At 44.6% G+C, this 21219-nt stretch overlaps 1 protein-coding gene across 6 annotated transcripts; it reads left to right on the top strand.

Annotated features, from left to right (window-relative positions):
• Positions 1-595: 595 nt before the first annotated feature.
• On the top strand, positions 596-19304 carry mag (myelin associated glycoprotein). 6 transcript variants are annotated; one of them, XM_052065642.1, is made up of 13 exons: positions 596-729; positions 6852-6955; positions 10663-10763; positions 10912-10975; positions 11394-11762; positions 12707-13003; positions 13836-14093; positions 14202-14462; positions 14559-14867; positions 15939-16038; positions 17494-17590; positions 17860-17913; positions 18458-19304. In XM_052065642.1, exons 4-13 carry the CDS (start codon positions 10930-10932, stop codon positions 18614-18616), a joined length of 1950 nt encoding a protein of 649 aa, XP_051921602.1. In that variant the 5' UTR covers positions 596-729; positions 6852-6955; positions 10663-10763; positions 10912-10929; the 3' UTR covers positions 18617-19304. The 6 variants fall into 6 exon arrangements, with proteins under 6 accessions (XP_051921602.1, XP_051921606.1, XP_051921604.1 ...); XM_052065646.1 differs by having other exon boundaries at positions 17494-17625; positions 18458-18599; XM_052065643.1 differs by lacking the exon at positions 596-729 and adding an exon at positions 3625-3752.
• The last annotated feature ends 1915 nt before the right edge of the window (positions 19305-21219 follow it).

Raw genomic sequence — 21219 nt, 5'->3', positions numbered from 1 at the left:
ATGCTATAAGTTGTGTGAGTAGCTCGAGTTTATTTTAGGATTTGTTTGTCCCATTCTGCAGCTGTCAACTCATTTTCACACTTGTTTGACAGTGGCACTGGGCAACAGCCATAAAATGAAATTTTATTTCCCCAGAAAAAAAATTATTAATTTTGGGTTTTAATCAATTCCCTGTTTATCTTTATGGAAAAACCAAACGACAACGACATTTAATGTAAGTACCGGTAACCATTTCCCCCTCGCCCACATTAACTTACATAAACAATGTTTGTCATTTGCGTTATGTTTTACTCAACCGAAGTTCTTTTTATGCTTGTACAGTATGATGGTTAAGATTTTTCTTGTCTTCTAAAAAGTATGATGGCTGAAGTTGACTTCAACATGTCATTAATAAGGTAAGTCATTTGAGCTGACTTTTCTCTTTTACTGTACAGCACCATCTTCACACTTCAACAGAATTTACTTGAAACCTTGCATGCCTACACGAGGGTTATTTATATTCTCAAAGATTTCCAAAAGTGTTTAGCCATGTCCTCATCAACATGAGCTGTAGATTATCAGTCTTCTGTAGTTTGTCATTAAAAATGCAGCATTTTGAGTTGAAAACTGTGAGTAGGGCGTTTTAAAGGGGCGGACCAGATGATGTCACGTTGAGAGAGAGCGAGAGGATGATGAAGAGGACGGCAACGCTGTCTCACACCCATCAATCCATCACTTCAGGCTAATGAGGTAAGAGCTCTCATTTTTTATGTGTACAATAATCTGTGAAAAGCTTTTTAAGGGGTGGGGCATGTTGGTAGGCTGCAATAACTTACAGTTCTGATTAAATGTTAAATACCGGTCATGATGTAATTTTAGTACATCTCGATTCATATAGTACCTTCACAACAGCTAAGTGGACTCTAGATTTTACATAAAAATTCACAAAAGTAATACAACAGAACACAACCTCAAACGTGGACAATAATACAATCGTGACAACTATTCAAACATATACAGTACGTTGTTGTAAGAAGCGGTTATAGACGAAAGAGGAGAGAAAGTCTCCTTTCACCAGTGAATCAGAGACATCACAATCTCAGCGTGCGTAACGACGTCACACATATCGGCTCCAAGCTAGGTTTATACAACACGATACATCTTTACCTATAATAGCGCTTTCCAGACTTTTTAACATATGTCGAATACAGGGGCTAGTTCGGTTCTCCTGTCCCATCTAGATCCGCTTCAATTTCAAGCATGGACGCACAAGTACAAGCTAAGTTTATACAACACGAAACAACTACAACAAAAAAAAAACAGGTCTTGCAGACGCCGACACTCGGCACCGTTTTGAAGATTAGATATATTATTTATGAATGTCATTGTCATGGTTGGATGTGTACTGTGAGATTATAAGTCAAATATTTGGATAGTGCAAAGGTGGGTTGTGGTACATAAAGATGCTTTGAAGGAGGAAAAAACATTATTGCGCTGTTGTAGAGGAACCCAATGTCTCATTAATATTCTATAAATGTCATATGGGCCATTTGAGTTTTTTTTTAAATATTATGAATTAAACCATTTGAAATTGTGCGTTATTATTCAAGTAAATGTAGTATTTATTTTTTTCTTTAAAAATATATATAACCCACAATATTACAGGACCAAATTGACTTGGTTTATTAATCAGAAGATTGAAATATTTAATTTCTTTTTTCGGGGGCATAGTATTATGAAACAAAATGATGCGATTATTTAAAAAAAATTGAGCAGTTTGTTATAAATTATTGTTATAAATTGCATTTACAACCCTTATCAAAAAGCTCTTGCATTATGGTCAACTCTCCCTAGGTTGACCACCCCTGCATTTGTGGAGAACAGACTCTTCCACACTTGAAAGGGCAAACATATTTTTTTTCCAATGTGACATTCTTCTTGTTTTCTTCCAACATTTTTCTCCTGTCAACTGGCGTCTATCCATACATGGCTGGAGTCTGGTCAAGTGTCCAGACACACAATGGGACCTTTCTTAGTCTTTCGTTTTGTGCACTCAGCCCCATCGTGCTCCAACATGGCTCCGAGTGAGTTTGTACACCAAATGTCCATTTCAAAAATTGAAATCCACAGAGAAACTGTGATCCTTAACATATAACTTTATTTACAAAAGAAGACATCTCACCATCTGAGTGTTCACGTATTGTTTGATCACTTTTGAGCCCAAAGGCTACATGCTAGTGTGTTAATGGTGATCAAGAGGTGAGAGGCAGAAAGAGAAAAAGGGAATTGTTTGACTGGTGTTCTGTGCGTCCACTTTCCGGTGTTGTGCCGTGTCAGGCAGGCTTGAGTTCCAGAAAGGACAAAGGCTGCTTAGTGTGTTTTTGTACAGTTTTGGAGGTCCTGACGCCCACTTGGGAGTGAAGGTTGATTGATTTATTTTTATTGAATTTGCTATAAGACGTTGTGTAGACTACAAAAGGATCAAGTCAACAACAATAAGTAAAAAAAGAATTGGGTGAAAAGTATATGAGGTGACGCACAATAAGAAAGTAGCAGGCCCCCCAAAACATTAGAAATGTAAGGAAAGAGGAATTGACGCAACGTGTTGCTTCTCCTTGAAGCTAGGCGAACTCTTACCTTGGAAATCATTCGCCTAATTGCATAGTTGCACAAGTAATGTTTCTACATTTTCGGGGGAAAAGGTTTTAGCAAGCAATTTAAAAAAAAAATCATAACAGTAAGTTAAAAATGACTGATCCTGAATAGTGTCATTGCCAAATGTAATGCGCGGACGACCGAGACGATTACCAATACCAACATAAATGTGATTAACTGACCTGAACAGGACTGTAAATACAGTATATGCTCACAAAAGTAAAAAAGCAATCCGAACTAAAACACCGGTGTTACCCTGATCACTAGAACAAACGACTCGCATTTTTTAATGTAAAAATGTTACACAGCACCACATCTCTTGGAGGAATCCATCATTGAGCTGAACAAATAAAGTGCCTTGCCGTTTCAAGAAGCAACCTAGTGCCGACCTAGCACACATTATTATTATTATCGGTCTTGCATATTCATAAAATTCAGGTTACGAAAATTGAACATTTTTTCCTCCCCCCCAAGATGTTAAGTTCAGATGTTTTCATGGCTCCTTAAAACAGATCTTTCAAGAAAAAAAACATTCATGTCAGTCGTAATTATCACTTTGGTGCACAAGCGCCCTCTAGTGGTACGTTCGAATCCACTCATCCATCCACTTTGTTTAAACTTTATAATACTGTACAATTTCTTACACATTTAAAAAAAAAACAGTACATACGTAAATACATTTTACGTACATTTTACTTGTATTTCACATTCATCTTTTACAATAAAGTTACCCCCCACCCCTTCAAATGTTTTCTTGGCTTCACTAGGTCTCTCTAGGAAATCGAGCAGGTAGCAAAACAAACAGTGAATTGCCTTGGTGGAGGTATTAACAGGACAACGGAATGTAACGTAGCATTAGCACATTGTAGGCAAAAGGGAAGGAACAGTGTTCCCTTTGTGGCGAATGGCAAAGGCTCGGGGCGAACAATGCTCCCATACTGAAGAGTGATTGTCATACAGTGAGAGGGGGCGCCGGGGGTGAGGGGTCTTAGTGGTGGGGGGTGCGGATGGCGGTGGGGTCGTAGAGGGCCACCCTGGGGCTTGGTACAGAGAGTGGCGACTGACTTCTTCGCGTGCCAGTGTGACGGGGAAAGCAGCTGGCAGGTCCGCCTACTCAGGTACCCATCTTCCATTTAAGTCTGCTCGCGGTGAAGCAGCATGAGGCTCATTAGCTGTGTATGCTAGGCGGCACGTAGGCGTAAATAATTACTTGTTTTGGTGTCCGTGTGACGGCAACTGCAATGCTGGTCAGATTTTGTGTGTGCTCTCCTCTTCCTTGAAAAGATTGCATTAGAACTCTCTTAGTCTTTATCGAAGCGATATATATATATTTTTTTTTTAATAATCGATCGCCACAACCTTATAATTTATTTGACGTGTTAACAGGTAGTAGTATTGATTGGATTTGTTCGGACTTTAAACAGGCTGGGTCAAAACATTTTATCAAAAAGTTAGCTGCACTTGTGTTTAAAAAAAAAAAAAAAAAAACAAGCTTTAATTAAAATGACTTAAAGATCAACCGTAGGAGCAATACTGGACGATCACGCAAGAAATCCGCTCTTAGCTAAGAAAAAAATGGCTCCATGTTTGAAATTCTTCCCTTTCTGTTTTCCTGGGACGTCTGCTTGCTTGGTGCCATTTTTGTTTGTATTTAAACAAAATACCATTCGGTGGTGCCCCCCTTTGGTTCCGAGCGGAAGGCAACGTTCCCAAACGGCCGCGGAGGCCCGTGGATTGCCATCTGCCCACTGGCAACTAGATTCTTGTTATGTGCTCTTCTGCCAAATGTAGCTCAGATGCTCTGTATGTTCACTCTTAACTTAAAAAAAACACAGAGGCTGTGTTCAAAAACACTCCTCATTCTTTGTGACAGCGCTTCTCAAACATTTTTACCAAGTACCACCTAAAATATACTTAGCTCTCTAAATAGAAACATCACGACTAACAGTAAAATACAGCAAGAGCGGGCCCAAGTATTCATCGAAAACGAGAATATTGCCGTCAAGTTAAAGACATAAAACAGAGAATTTCACTTTGTGTATTTAAAACCACCACAAAATAAAAAACTCCATCAATGCGCTAACGAATAGCATCCTTATTCTGGCTTCATATGCCTTTATGGATAGGACATTTGAACACAAGCAGTGCAGCAACACATATAGACGGGCAATACTCACAGGCATTTATTCTTTCTCTCCTGAAACCGCTAATGTTACCGTGTCTTAGTGAGCAACTGTGATAGGCTCCTCCGTGTCTTTCTGAATGACTGTATTACGCTGCCACCAGGTGGTCGAGTCACGCACACCAGAAGGAGCATCACAATGCCCATTGAACTGAATCAAAACAATGCAGCAACAAAATTTGAGTTACGGTCCATCGAATTATGTTGGATAGTGTATGTTTTTTGTAAAGTACAATATTATAGACAGGCGTACGCAAATCATTCCGTCAGTTGTCCTTCCGCCATTATTAAAATGAAATATATCAAATAAAACGACTCGCTTCTTATTTAAAGATAGACGACAGGAAACGTTATCCATATTTTCTCACGCCCCTAAAGTGTAAAACTGATGTTTTGACTCAGTCACCGGTTTTCCAAGGTCAAAAAGTAAAAGTAAAATGACTCGTCTTTTCCTCCTCGACATACTGTAACGGGTTAGCGGCTTTCACTGTCGCATCTCGACTGATTGGCCACCGGCAGCACTCAGTGTTTGTGTGTGTGTGGGGGTGTTGAAGACCATCTGCTTCTCTCTGGTTGTTTTTTTTTTTTTGGTCAGGGTTGAGGTACGAGGGACTATTGGCTTGCGTCACGGCCCAGTAGAAGAGCGCACACTGTGAGCTGCCCCTGTTGTGGGGAAAGGAAAAAAAAAAAAAGATAAAATAAAATTCCTCCAGTTATCCCGTGGCACACAATGGCCAGCCAGTGTTTGTGCCCACAAGGTCTTTCATTTTCTCGCACGCTCCGCAAAAGTGCCTTTCAAGTACACTGGCGGGAGGTACTCACATTGATAATCTTCTTGGCACAAGAATAATTCCATATGATGAAGTATATTTGATATGCCAGTTCTGCGCACACAGCCTGAAAAACTACCGGATATTAATTACAGAATTGTGTGTGTGTGTGTGTGTTGCTGAATGAAAGCACACACACAGTCATGGTAATGTCCAGCTCGGCATTGGCTTCTTTGTGTTGAGCGGTCGGGCAGAAAAGCCTCAGAGGAAGATGAGGAGGAAGGTCACATAGCTGCGCAACCCACGTCGCCAAGCGTGTTAGCGGGTTTTACGCTAACACACGCGTGTAGCGTAGGCGGGATGCAGCGTGCCGAATGGTAATAGAGCCAACACTCAGCATTCCTGTCCTCAGTAGTTTTCCGGACGTTATATCGGTGGTTCCGTAACCTTGTTTAAGGTACCCAACCTAATCAGTTCACGTGCACGTTCATCGAACCCTTCAGTAGGGGAAAAAATCAAATTAGGATTTCAAGAAGTGTTCCTTCAGTTTTGAGGTGCTCAACTTGGCACGACAAATGGTGCAGATAGGATGCTGGGTCCCATCACGTTACGTGATGCATGTGAATCCATGTTGTACATATTTTATTTTTTTGAGAATCACTGCGTTATATGCTTGACGTATGAACCATTAACTAAAAGTTTTTTAGATCCGGTTGCTTAACGTGAGCGGATCGATCCCAGTGTGGATACCGAGTTAGGGAATGATATCTGTCGCTACCATGTAATACTTTACAATAAGCACAAAAAGTCTTTTCATTATAAGTGCAATGTTACGGCAAAATGGTGAATAGTTACCAAGCTATGGCTAAAATGCTGAAAACGACATAACGACTGTATATCCCCCACCCCCCGCCAAAAATGAAAAAAGATCCAAACAAGCTCTGCATTGCACCCACGCTTCATATGTGGCCTTGGTGGGAATTAAACTGAGTCATCAGTTGCTTGAATGACTACTCTATGCATTATATTTTATTTATTGCTTCAATATCGTCGACTATATGATTCTATACGAAAATAACGTCCACTAAAAATCCCTACATTGAGATGATCAGTGACTGCAGTCACAATCATTCGTCGTTACCTTTTATTTTATTTCTTTATTTTAAAGTGGACTCGTTTTGCTTTACCTTATTAAACATCATCGCACTGTCAAACAAAACTTCCCCGCTGTCTCTCTCACTGACTTCTGTCCTTCTTCCCTCCAGAATTCGAACGTCTCCGAGTGGTCGAGCGTGGACGAGGAAGCCGAAACAAGAAGCCCGTGAGAGACGGGGGGTGAGCGGGAGCCTGGTGCTGAGGCTGGTATGAGGCAAGTGGTTTGTACGAGGAAAGCGTATGCTCTCGTTTGTCCATCCGTCAATGAAGCCATTGTGAAGGCTGACGACGGAGGGTGGGAGCAGGGGTGGGGGTGGGGGGGGTCACCGCCTCTCGGGCCTGGACTCACTCGGCCGTCTCTCTGCCTTTTGTCCCGGTGCAGATGGCAGAGCTTGACGCAACATCAGGATTGTATGGGTCCGGACATCTCAGGGGGGGTGGACAAGGCGGGGGGGGGGGGATATTTCGCAGTAGCACACTTGACAGTAAACTCACATTCATCGTGGGGATACATTCCAGACCCGTTGGGAATAGAATAAAGGTAACAGAAAAAACTTCCGACATTAAAACGACTTTAATCCTTCCACACGGTTTCACCACAATGAAACGTAATTCAACACACTTAAGTATTCTCACTCGCTCGCCAAGATCTCCAAGAGACCATGCGTGCTTGGTTCAAGCTGCTTATTTGTCACTCCCAGTTTTTATTTGACCTGGAAAAATGATAACGAAAATAAAATACAGTACAATCAAACGTTATATATTTAAACGCTGAAATGTTCAACCAAACCATATCATTTCAGTCCAGAAAATCCGGCTCAATGCTAGCATATACTGTAATGCAAAATGCTAATGGAAATGAGCATAAACTGGATCCAAAACATAACAGTAGTAAAGGTCTCTGCACTGGCTATTTCTTATTAATTTTTTTAGCCCTAAATGTCCGCGTCATTTTATGTATTCCGTCATGCAGTAGCGCAACAGCGTCAATGATAGCTTTAGGAGTCGATGGGTGAGCTTAAGATGCCACGAGAGCCAGCCAAGGCCTGTATATCAGAATCAGAATCATCTTTATTGGCCAAGTATGTACAACACACAAGGAATTTGTATCTGATATAACACGCTGCACTAGTATCATCGTAAACAACAAAATCATTGAACCATTTTAGAGTAACCAGTAGTTTTGTAGTACCATTTTGTGGTGCAAGAAGAGTGACTACGTCAGTGAGTGTTTCAGGAGTTAATGGCTAGAGGGAAGAAGCCGTTTTAAGTGTCTACTGGATTTGGTGCGTATGGATCTGTAGCGTCTGCCTGAGGGGAGTGGCTGAAAAAGGTGGTGGGCAGGGTGCGGGGGATCCAGGAGGATTTTCCGTGCCCTTGTCTTGATTCTTGCAGTGTGCAAGTCCTCAAGAGTGGGTAGGGCGGTGCCAACGATTTTTTCTGCCGTCCTAACTGTCCGTTGAAGTCGGATTTTGTCCTTTTTTGTGGCGGCCCCAAACCAAACCGTGATGGAAGAACACAGGATTGATTCGATGACTGCCGTGTAGAACTGTCGTAGCACCTCCTGTGGCAGGCCATGCTTCCTCGGCAGCCTCAGGAAGTACATCCGCTGCCGGGCCCTTTTTAGGATGGAGATGGTGTTGACTTCCCACTTCATGTCCTGGGAGACTGTGATTCTCTAGAGTCTTGAGCGTGTTCAGCCCGAGGTTGTGTCGGCCGCACCAGAGCTCCAGCTGCTCCACTTGTTGGCGGTACACAGACTCGTCGCCGTCTTTGATGAGACCGATGACCGTGGTGTCGTCTGCGAACTTTATGAGTTTGACAGCTGGATCTGTTGCGGTGCAATCGTTTGTGTAGAGAGAGAAGAGCAGTGGCGAGAGGACACATCCCTGTGGGGCTCCAGTGCTGGTGGTGCGTATTGATGATGTTGTTGCTCCCAGTCTCACCTGTTGTGTCCGTCCCATCAGGAAGCTGAGGATCCACTGGCAGATCGCAGGGGACACACCGAGGTGGAGTAGTTTAGGGGTGAGGAGTTCCGGGATGATGGTGTTGAACGCAGAGCTGAAATCCACAAACAGAATCCTTGCGTAGGTCCCTGTGCTGTCGAGGTGCTTGAGGATGTAGTGCAGACCTATGTTGACTGCGTCTTCCACAGACCTGTTTGCCCGGTAGGCAAACTGGAGAGGGTCCAGTAGGGGTCCAGTGACGTTCTTTAGGTGGTTCAGCACAAGGCGCTCAAAGGACTTCATGACCACAGACGTCAGGGCGACAGGCCTATAGTCGTTCAGTTCCGATGTTGCCGATTTCTTGGGATCACGGTGGTTATGCAGGATGGAACACGTCATTTGGAATCATTTCCCTCGTTTATGACTCCCGACCTAAAGTACGCATGTGAAATCGAGTCCGATCACAAAGTCGGGCAGCCACTTTGTTTTTAGCAACAGCTCAACATGTTGAGCTGCTTTCAACACGGAGCTCAACATTGCAAAATCCACTCGCAGGCCTGCCATCTGTACCCGCCTGCTGCTGCCACCGAGTGACGCATAAATCCTCCTTTTCCTCGCCGCCGAAACTTTTTTTTTTTTTTGTACAATACAGGACGATATATTTTCCACAAAAATGTAGTATAGTTTGTTAGTGCGTCACCGGTTCACTGTCCGTGAAGCACAGACGGCATCAGTAATCTAAACAAAGCCGATGTGATGCGTCAACAGTGCGAGGCTTTCATTGGACGAGCTTCGGCCACGATGATGAGTGACTCCACTGAGGCGAGGATTTTTTTTTTTCTCCTGTGCTTGGTGAGACAAACTAACTCACTATCGCGACTAAATATGAGGTCATGCTATTTGAGAAGCGCCATCAGCGGCGCTCCGGCGACGGCACCCGGGTTTTAGCGATTGCCGCAGAATTTGGTGGGCAGCAGTTAGACAGATGATTGATGCGAAACCGTGAAGCTCATTTTTGCCCGTGCGATGTTGGCAGAGCATGGTGTCAAAGTTTGAAGATCATTTCAAGGATTATGTGAAAGAAAAGAAAAATAGTGCCTGGTAGTGCTCTCATAGTGTGGAACTCGACCATTTTAGGGGCATTCGGGGTGTCTGAGCTGGAAATTTGGACACACGAGCTCCACTGGGTCCAGGTATCCTATCATTGTTAAATTTGGGGTCTTTGTTTTTGGTTTTTTTACCTGGAATGCATGTTAAATACTCAGTCAAAATCATATTTAACCATTTCATGCACAAATTATGATAACCGACATCAGGATTTATGCATGGAAAAAAAAATGCCGTAACGATGGCACTAGATGGTAACATACATCAGGGTCCACTGTACTGGCCGATGCACAACAGTGTCAGTCATTCATTCATTCATTCATTCTTCCGAGCCGCTTGATCCTCACTAGGGTCACGGGGGGTGCTGGAGCCTATCCCAGCTGTCTTCGGGCAGTCGGCGGGGGACACCCTGAATCGGTTGCCAGCCAATCGCAGGGCACACAGAAACAAGCAACCATTTGCGCTCATACTCGCACGTAGGGACAATTTAGAGTGTTCAATCAGCCTGCCATGCATGTTTTTGGAATGTGGGAGGAAACCGGAGCACCCGGAGAAAACCCACGCAGGCCCGGGGAGAACATGCAAACTCCACACAGGGAGGCCGGAGCTGGAATCGAACCCGGTACCTCTGCACTGCAAAGCCGACGTGCTAACCACTGGACTACCGGGCCGACCTCACAACAGTGTCATTAAGATGAATTAATCCAAGAGGAAACAACATTCGAATAGCTGTTCCCTCGAGTAACCGCTGGCACCCAAAAGGGTTCAGAGAATTTAAGACCTCGTCATGGCTGTTCTTCACTGAATTTTCTTTGCTTTGTCAGCCTGTCTAATTATTGTCTCTATTTTTTTTTTTTTTTTTTTGTAGAGAAGAAGGTTGTCAAGCCGTCTGGGTGTGAGCAAACACCCACCATTGGAGCACTTTCCGCGACCAAACATCTGTTTGCTTTGAATCATCACCGTTCCGAGGTATTCGATGTGCTAGCGAGATGTCATTCAATTGAATCCCAAAGCTTTTTGAGAAAAAAAAAAATGAGCGCGGGATGGCGGGAATGATTCACTGACATTTGCAATGTATTTTCTCCGATGGCGATGATGCATGTGTTGGAACTAACAGAGGTGTGGAGTGGACGCCATGTGGTGTTTGACGCTGCTTTTACCGCTCCTGCTAATCATCAATGGTAAGAAATACTTGGAACGTCATCACTATCAAGCATACAGTTGCGTCGTGTTTTTAAACCAGAGCTTTGTCAACACTGGAATAGGAATCACCCTTTTTTTTTTCCCCAATCATGGTTTCCCCTCAACCGTGTAGTTGGAACAAAACCAGTAATTGACAATTAATAAACACCAGGAAGCCCAATTCCAGAGTAAAGAACAAAATATAGTAATTTTTTTTGGAGTTGGTGTCAGCTATAGAAAATGATGTTTGCACATTTTGTGCTGTTGACAAAGTGTTATCTAGCTTCAAAAACTCTACCATTATGTCAAATAAAACAAACTTATGGATCGAAGCACATTCAATCTCCAGGAAAAAAACCTGCGTAGCTGCGTCGGTGTGATGTTGACTTTTCTGCTGATTTATGTCTCGTTCAAAAGATGTCAGCTCCCAGTGGAACATTTGGGTGCCGCGGGACATCTCGGCCATGACCAACACCTGCGTGGTCATCCCGTGCACCTTCATGTACCCGTCGGGGATCAGGCCGTACCGCGGCGTCCACGGCATCTGGTACTACGGCCAGCCCTACCCGCAGCTCTTCCCGCCTGTGGTGTTCAAGACCCGCACGGACGTAGTGCACGAGAGTTACCAAGGTCGCACCAAGATGCTGGGCGACCTGCAGCAGAGGAATTGCACGCTGCTCATCAACAGTGTTGGACCGGAGCACTCCGGGAGATACTACTTTCGCGCTGATCTCGGCGGGGCCAACGTGTACACCTTTCCGGACTTTGCTGATCTCAAAGTTCTGGGTGAGGCGCACTATATGGGTAACCTGATAACAGAATCTGTCCACTGTCATAACCGCTGACCCTGAAAGGCTTATACATACACACACTTGTGTGTGCCAAGATATTGAACCACATGAGGTATCTTTGCACCATCAAAGTCATAGAGTACGGCATCGGTACCTCTACTTACGAAGTTAATTGGTTCTGGAAGACATTTCTGAACTTGAAAATTTTTGCAAGTTTTCCATGTAAATGCCCTAATCCGTTCCAAATCCCCCCCAAAATTCAAATATAAATGTTTTGTAAAACATTAAAATTACATCAAAATATGTAATAAATACATGTTACAATTAGATAATTGCACAATAAATGAGAGATGTGCATAATGTAAAAAAAAAAAAAAAAAAGGTCATTTAACTTTTAACTATACCCTGATTGTGTTTTGCTCTCTTGAGTCCATGTTCTCTCTCAGTAGTGGTTTTTCCCTGGAGTTTTGTCAAGAATTGTTCCGAGGACGTTTGGTTTTATCGGCTTTTAACAATCCTTCGAAAATGTCCAAGGCAAACATCTGCATAGTGAGCGATCGCCCGACTGGTTTACACTTTTTCTAGGTGACTCGCATTTACGTAAAACTATCAGAACACCTCCTGGGCGAATGACGAGGATGCCTATTTATCTATCTCCGCACACAGACACATACAGTAGAGGTCCTTCTTAGCCAATGGGATGCCAGGATGATGCTTGCTAATAGCCAATGGCAGAGCAGCTCTAAGAATGTTGCGTTCAGGGAACTCGGAGCTGCAACTAGCTGCCCATACTGTATTTTTACCTTTCGTATCTTGAAATTTCTTTTGTAACAAAAGGCAATATTTTCCTGTTGAGGCGTTTCGTACCTTAAAAATTTCGTATGGAGAGCTTACTCGTATGGAGTAAGTAGAGCTTCCTCTGTATACTTCTTCCATTAGAGCAACCCAACATCGACGTCCCGGATGAGATTGTGAGCGACGAGAGCCTGACGCTGACCTGCCACGCTCCCGACAACTGCCCCGACATGAACCCCGAGATCCAGTGGATGTACACAGATTACCTGCCCGACCCCGAGTTCAGCGCCGACGACGTTGAGGAGGGCAATACCGCCGTGCGGTCCAGCACTCTGGTGTTCACCCCCAGGCCGGTGCACAATGGCCAACTGCTGGGCTGCAGGGTGTACTACCCCAACACCACGCTGGTCTACGAGAGACTCGTCTCTCTGGATATTAAGTGTAAGTTTAAAACTACCATCACGGTTCACGAGTCGCGATTTCACATATTCACAATTTTTTTTGGGGGGGGGGGCTATATTTCAAGAACTGGGATTACAATACAAAAAATGTAATCAAATGAAGCATGTTTTCATTCATTGTAGCAAAAATCGTGTCAATCGGACAGGAAAAGAAGTTTAAGAACAAATTTTTCAAACAAGTGAAATGCTCTTGTACAAAAAAAAAGCTGCCTGGTGAAAAGATCTTTTTTGCAGTCACAGTAGAAGCATCATTTATTTTCATTTGAGGTTTTCATCTTGGTTAATATTTAGTTTGTGTAGCATTTGCTCTTTATTAACTGACCTCTTTGCGGATTTTGTGCTCCACGGCACCAAAATTCTGTCTCAGTTGGACTTGCGCAGTGATATTTTTTTTCCACATCACTTCACTAGAGTTGAGGGAAAAAAAACAAAGTTTTAGAGGCACTTAAAAATTCAGGGACCACTGTATGGTTTGGCTTATTGTCTTACACTACAGTGGACCCCTTCAAATGACGGGAGGGATAAGGACCGGGCTGGCCCGTGAATTGAGGAAATCTGCATATAGAGGATGATTATAAATTTAATTTACATTTTTTTCACCCCCCCCAAAAAAAAAATATTTGAAAAAGGCGGATTAACCTCCACTGAAAAAAGGGGTTGGTTCACCACCCAAAAACAACATCCCACGTCCCCTGCTTGGAATAAAATAATAATTAAAATATATTTCAAAATACTTTCAAAAAATGTTGCGAATATGTACTCGTAATATTAATATTTGGTAAAAGCAAAATCCTCTTTTTGTATCTAACCAGACGCTCCCCGATCTGTGTGGGTGAACGTCTCCTCGGAGGTGATGGAAGGCAATTCGGTGACGCTGCACTGCGAAGTGGACAGTAACCCCCCTTCCAGGATTTCCTGGAAGTTTGGAGATCAGGAACTGCTGTGGGACACGGCATCCAACCTATCGCTCACCGTGGATGACGTGACACCGGCGGAGGAAGGCGTCTACACCTGCGTCGGCGACAACGGCTACGGCGCCATGAATACGTCACTCTACTTGGCCGTCAAGTGTGAGTTTTGTTCAACCCTCTCGGGAAGGACAATTTTCATCTTCGTTTCTTCTTTTGCTTTGTTTTTTCCACTTTCTGACACTTTACAATCACGATTTGACATTTCAGACCCTCCCCGCGAACCAGTCGTCAACGACTCCTTGACCGTGCTGGAGGGCGCCTCGCTAACGCTGTACTGCAGCACTCAGGGCAGCCCGCCGCCCACCCTCACCTGGCTAAAGGACGGCGAGCTGGTGGGCGCCATCACCGCCGACGAGATGTCCGTGCTGGAGCTTGACGGCATCACGCCGCAGGGTGACGGCCAATACCGCTGCCTGGCTGAGAACGAGCACGGCCGTGCCAGCAGCTCCCTGAACATCACCGTGGAGTGTGAGTGGGACGACAAATCCCAGTCGGATGTTCTGTTTGACGCCCCCGAGCATTTTCCCCGACAATATTTTTCCCCCCCGTGTCCTTTTCCGCCAGATGCTCCCATTCTTCTGGCCGAGTCCAAATGCACGGTGGTGCGGGAGGGCGTCCAGTGCGTCTGCGTGGCTTCGGGGAACCCCGAGCCCACCATCGAGTTCCACTTGCCCGACTTGAACGTCACAATCAACGAGACGGAGGGCCGCTACAACTTCTACACGCACACGGACGGTCAGACGTCCACTGGCATGATCAAACTACGGGAGAAGGGCGAGCGGACCGGCGACGGCGGCCCTGCCGTCAACGTCCACTGCAGCATCTCCAACGTGTACGGCAGAGAAAGCGTCATCCTGGAGCTGCAGCAGGAGAGTGAGTGGCACAAGTACTCACATGCTGTACTCTATTAAAAGGCCTCAATGCCACGGAAACGTACGACAATAGCATTGCTAACGTTGTGAGCCTATTTACGAAACACACTGTACATTGGCTACGATAACGTGAAGAAAATACATCTTGCCTAGCCGCAACATCCACAGTGAAACTCCTCTACAACAAAATCCCGTTTGCAGCAAGAAATTTTTCACAACAGGGGGCTTTTCACTGTAGCAAATTTTATCTCGGATGTAAACACACACACACAACGTATGTGTATACTCTTTATTTTTATTCCAATACGTAGTGCATAAATATGAGCATACACTTATTTGACACTTCATATAGCCGGTGTAGAAAGGAAAACAAAACGGGAAAGAAATTGCAAAATTTATGATCAGCATTCACTTTCACTTCCATCAATTTCTTGCATAATGTCTTTTGCTTTGCCTCCTCCATCTTTCATTTTTATTACTTTTATTCTGTCTTCAAGCGTGAATGCTTTTCTTCACTCCTTGGTCGGCAAAGGTCCGTTTTATAGCCATTTTAGCAATGTAACATTTGTGCTGCGTCTGAAACTAACGTGAATAAATACTTCCTGGAGTACTGCGCATGTGAAAACCTGTGTGGTGGTTGCTGTTGCCATTTCTGAACGAAGCAGGAGAGGTCGCTGTGGCATGCTGACATTGGATTAGACTTTTGCGGAAGGCTTGTTTTCATTGTAGTGAATCTCTTTACAAGGCAAGAGAAGAGAACATTTTTTCGGATAACGGAACAGGGGGACTTTTCATCGTAGGGGGAGCAGAAAAGTGGGAATGGCTTTCATGCACGAAAACTTCACACTAGGGGGTACTTTTACCCATGTAGGTTTCATTGTAGAGGAGTTTCACTGTATATGTTTACGACGGAGAATTTTTGAATGGAGTAAGCTGACAGTTTTTAGGTGTCCATGTCGTGTGTCGTTAAGGAATCTACTGAAATACAGTCACAACATCGATTCCCGCCGCGGCAACTATTTTTATCGTTAAATCCCACCCTCACCGTAACACTGCCTCGCGTTCATTCCAGAGAAGTACCTGATGGCCGTCATCGTGGGCACAATCGGCGGAGTGGCGGTCATTGCCTTCATCATTGCGGCAGTGAGATACGTGGGCCACAATAACAAGAAGTAAGTACCGGAGGAGGAACGACAAAGAGATGTGTAAATCCAAGTCAACACCTAAGCCTTGTCATCCATTCTAAAACAACACTGACACATTGATTGGCGTGGACGTGAGTATCGGATCCTTGCCAATTTCCTGCTAGGGGTTGAAGATGATGAAACACTAACGCTATACGCTAAGGGGTGCAATGGTCCACGAATTCAGATTTTTATTTTATTTTTTCGGTACAGAGTCGTGCCGAGTTCTCACCGCAGGTCAAGTAGAAGCACTTGTGGGGGGGGGGGGACTCCAGTTGCCTCGATTCAGACTTTGCGCATCAGTAACCTATGTGAACCCAACATTGAGCTTAAAGCCAAGTTAGGACACAAGACTTGGGACACCGAGCCCGTTTCAAAAACGGGAACTGAAAAAGAAGAACGTGCTTTTGTCACGTTGTGCCCGAGGCGATCAAAGATTGCCTCGTGCACAACAAAATAACGAGGTGGATCCCCAGGTAAAGCAGACACGAAATGATTTTGTATGAACACAAAAAGTCTTTAATAACGAACAGAAAGAGCCCGACAGGGAAACAGGAACAAAAAACGCTGGTCAAATAAGGACCAGGGAAGAAATAAGGAAACGACAGAAAACGCTCGCAGAAAAACAAAAGGCGAGGAAGGTCTGATGAGACTATGGACTAAATAGACAATTTTGGGACTAGAGAGAACGCAAGATAAACGGCCACAAGGCTAGAAGGCAACGAGAAATTAACTCTAGATGTTTTAGCGCGAGAGAACAATGGCACGGCGTGGAATTCTCCGGCAGTGAGTGGACTGCCGGAGCCTCTTAATAAAGGCAGATAATCAACCCGAAATTACGGACAGGTGTGCAGTTGGCGGAGGGAAAAGCCCGCCACCTGCTGGCGGGCACGGGACGTGACAGCTTTGCAGTTCTGAGAGTATCGAATCTTCTGGAACGATTTTGTCGTGGGTCTATGAGGTGTTGATTCTTATGAACGTTGACATCAGTGCAGCGTGGAGAAAAAAATAATTGAGAGATGAGATGGGAGGGGGGGGGCGTGAAAAAAACAACCCAATGCCCGCGTGGCTTTTCTCCGGGTACTCGGGTTTCCTCCCACATTCCAAACAACATGCTATATAAAAATTCTGCAGGCATGACTCCCTGCACTCACTCAGCTTCTCTCACCTCTTGCTCAATCCACTATGTTGCTTTATTCGGACTCAAATGACAAGCTTCTAAATCCCCACTAAATGATACACGCCCCCCCCCCCCCTCTCCACCCACCCCTCCCCGTGACTAAACCCACGTCATAACCGCGGCATTCAGCATAACCCGACGGCACTTGTCAGTTTCAAAATGGATGGGAAAGGCTTTGCGTGTCGCCCTGCGTTTTAGCGGCGAGGTCCGAGTTTGATCATGTGACTTCGCCCCCCCCCCCCCCCCCCCCCGTCCCACCCCAGAGAGAATGGCTTCCCTAGACAGGACGTGGTCCTGGAGAACCCTGCTTTGTACTACAGCGCGGTCAAGAAGGACAAACAAAATCTGAGGAAGAAAGTGGTGAGACATGCCGATGACTCTCACGATGACGCGAAGTAAGATGTTAAGTCAAACGAGTGGTCGTCGTCGCCCCCCCCCCCCCGACCCCCACACACACAACCCTGTACACGTGACGAGAACACCCCCCCCCGCCCCCCCCCACCATGAACCTTTTGGAAACACAGTTTCTTGCTTTCATCGCTTCTCTGCGGGGGGGGGGGGGGGTTTCTTCCCCCCCCCCCCCCCCCCCTTCTTCTGTTTGTTTCTTCTCTCCCTTAACTCCTGCACAGCTTAAGACAGAGCTGTTGGGCTCAAAGTTTAACTCCATTCTAGAGGAGAGCACGGTAAGGTTCCTTAGTCCCGGCCAACCGCACACACTCGGCATATCCGCTTCTGTACTCCAGTACGCCGTTTCCGTTCTTTTTTTTTTTTTTTTGTCTACGCCAAAGTGTCGTCTGCATGGCTACCTCATCGCTAACGTCCATACTTGCCCACCTAACATGTCTCAAGTCTCCCAACAGTAACCACTAATTTATTTGTGCATGTTGCACACTACTCTGGGGTAGGGGTGGGCGGGGGGCTCTCTGGGGAATATTCAGCAGTCATTTGGTAGTTTTCCATTGAAGCGTGTGTGTAGTCGATTATTTATTTGAAATGTGATATTTGTTCTTGAAAAATTAAACTTTATTTTTTCTTTCAATACAACGGGTTTGTTTCTTTACACATTCAGATTTGGTTGCACATTTGTCTCATCCAACAAAACGATGCATTCGCAAATTTTAGAGTTAGTTGTCATTTTGCAAGCAAAAAAGTTGTCAAAAATCCAGTCAAACCATATCAACATTAACACCATTCCTTCTTTTTTTTTTTTTGGCGGGGGTGCTAAAGGGAGAAGACGGGGATTTCCAACCTGCGGGCTCTTTGGCAGGCATGGAGAGGCGAGAGTTGAACTACGCCGCCCTGGAGCTTGGTGGGCCCAGAGAGGAGGGGGGCCGGGGGAGGGGGGACGACGGTACCAGCAGTTACGCGGAAATCAAAGCCAAATGAAGCGCGATCCTTCCCTGATGCCTCGACCACGCGAGACGCAGTTGCAAAACCTCCATCTCCTCGTCCCCGCAACGACTTGGGTTTTCCATGGGTCCGAATTTCATGCTTAAGTGCTAACTTTTTCCTCCGTGGCACACGACTCACTGGAAGAATTTATTGGCATTTATAGCTATAGTCTTTTTTTTCCCTTCTTTCTTTCTCACCAAGATGGCTGCCCGTTTAGTGTTTTTCATTCGTTTCATACAAATATTCACTTTATTGTTATTATTACCTTACTATTGCATTAGCATAAGTTAGTGATGGACTCTAGCGGCCGATCGTTGGCATACACATTTGTCTTACGTTGCCGCCGTAAGAGCGGAATGTGCTTATCGAAACTAAGGACCCCCGATGACTGTTCGGTTCAAGCTACAGGAAAAGGTATAAAATGACACAGATTTATTCTTTTTTTATTTCCGACGGCTATTAAAGTGTATGCGCTCATTTTCTGTGCGCCTATTCTGTTAGCTTTAGCAATTAGCATAGCTTCTCTATTTGCTCCGATTCTGCCGTGTGATTAGCTTTTCGTCAGCGTCTTTTAGCTACGATACTTGTAAGAAGTTGATTGGATATTATTGAGGCGGGGATTCTTAGCTTCGTCATCTTAGCATTTAGCGTTCCCTTGGTGGATCCAGAGAGGCTGGGTGACTTCACTAAAAGTATATTGTTAGCGGGGCGGCCCGGTAGTCCAGTGGTTAGCACGTCGGCTTCACAGTGCAGAGGTACCGGGTTCGATTCCAGCTCCGGCCTCCCTGTGTGGAGTTTGCATGTTCTCCCCGGGCCTGCGTGGGTTTTCTCCGGGTGCTCCGGTTTCCTCCCACATTCCAAAAACATGCATGGTAGGCTGATTGGACGCTCTAAATTGTCCCTAGGCGTGAATGTGAGCGTGGATGGTTGTTCGTCTCTGTGTGCCCTGCGATTGGCTGGCAACTGATCCAGGGTGTCCCCCGCCTACTGCCCGAAGACGGCTGGGATAGGCTCCAGCACCCCCCGCGACCCTAGTGAGGATTAAGCGGTCCAGAAAATGGATGGATGGATGGATATATTGTTAGCCGTGACGGCCGCTAGCCAGAGGCGGAGCTTCACCGCGTCGGATTACTGAGTTGATGTGTGGCTAAAGTATGAGACAGTTATGCTCAGAAAATGTCATCTTTTTTTTTTCTTGGAAAATTAAGGACTTTTGTTCTTAAAATATTCCGATTTCATACTCATGGTATTCCGATTAAAAAAAAATACAAATTAGAAGTCAGTGACAGAGTCAGAATTGTCAACGCCACAAATATTTCGTTAAAGTTTTAGCTAATAACACAATTACAGTATTTCTTGGGAAATATAATCGTTTTCTCTCACAAAACTATAGTTTTTTTCCTTCAAATATTCAAATTCTATTCTCGTAGCGTGAAACCGCTTTTCATGCAACAGAAATTAAGTCCAACTCGTACTTGAGAGAATGAAGTCATCAATGAACACGATGAAAAGCGCAGGGGTTTTTTTCCAAGTTGCCATCTTAAGAGAAAAAGTTATCAATCGTAAGAAACTATGATTTTGTTTATCGAAGACGACGTGTGGCTATCGCACGAAGCAATTTGTCCCTTACCTAATGTGGTCCGTACTGGAAAAAGGCCCTTACCATTACACCCCTCGTTGTCTATCGTTGGCGCGCCGCATGAGTCAACGTTTATTTGTGCCACTGTGTCTGCTGCCTGTCAAAGCATCAGGGAAAGGGTAAATTCAGAACGTTTTTTTGGGGGGGGGTCGTGCTTTGTCAAAAGAGCCTTTCGTCCCACACGGAAGATCAATAGGGTTGTACTTTATACCACAATTTCTCGAGGGAAAGTAGCTACACTTCGATGATCTTTAGGGGCTTCTGTCATCCTCTCATTTCTTTTGCTCGATAGGGTAAAGACGGAACCTTGTGTCAGTATTTTTTATTGTATTTAACTTGTACAGTGAACAATTTGGTCACCGTCTCCTTGAAGAGTCTTTAAAACCGTTTAGAAATGCAACTAAGTCAGTAATTGATGGGTTTGGAGGGGAAATCGTTCTTTTTTTTTTGTATTCCACCACACTGTCTCTAACGCACTGATCGAGAAAAACGCAACAAGGCACACGTTTATAGTGTTTTCTCATGTAGACAATGTGTGTGTGCACCTGTGTATATATGTGCTCCAACTGTGCTGGAAGACAATATCTTCTTTTGGGCAATTTTGGAGGTCATTTGTGTGGATGTTCTCACAGTGTTGCATCAGATGTTGACGTTTGTGTGGTCAGAGATCTTGGAAATAATACACTATATCGATGCTAAGCTAATAGTCTAATTCGATAACCATGTTGTCAATAAGTAACGTATTATGGCATATGTATTTTGATAAAAAGCGGGATGCCAGTACAAACAAAACCAAGTTTCAAAAATTGCACCAGACGTTCAACTTGACAGTTAATCGACTTTGCTTTGATAATTTCAAACATACTACATGTTGTGTATTTATGATCAGTCATCCATTAAAGCGATATCCCAGTCAATTGGTAGTCGTCTTCCTTTGAAACACAAGTAAATCAATATA

Source organism: Hippocampus zosterae, chromosome 5, assembly GCF_025434085.1.
Source record: "Hippocampus zosterae strain Florida chromosome 5, ASM2543408v3, whole genome shotgun sequence".
NCBI classification, from domain to species: Eukaryota; Metazoa; Chordata; class Actinopteri; order Syngnathiformes; family Syngnathidae; genus Hippocampus; species Hippocampus zosterae.
This window is presented reverse-complemented; position numbering and strand designations above follow the sequence as displayed.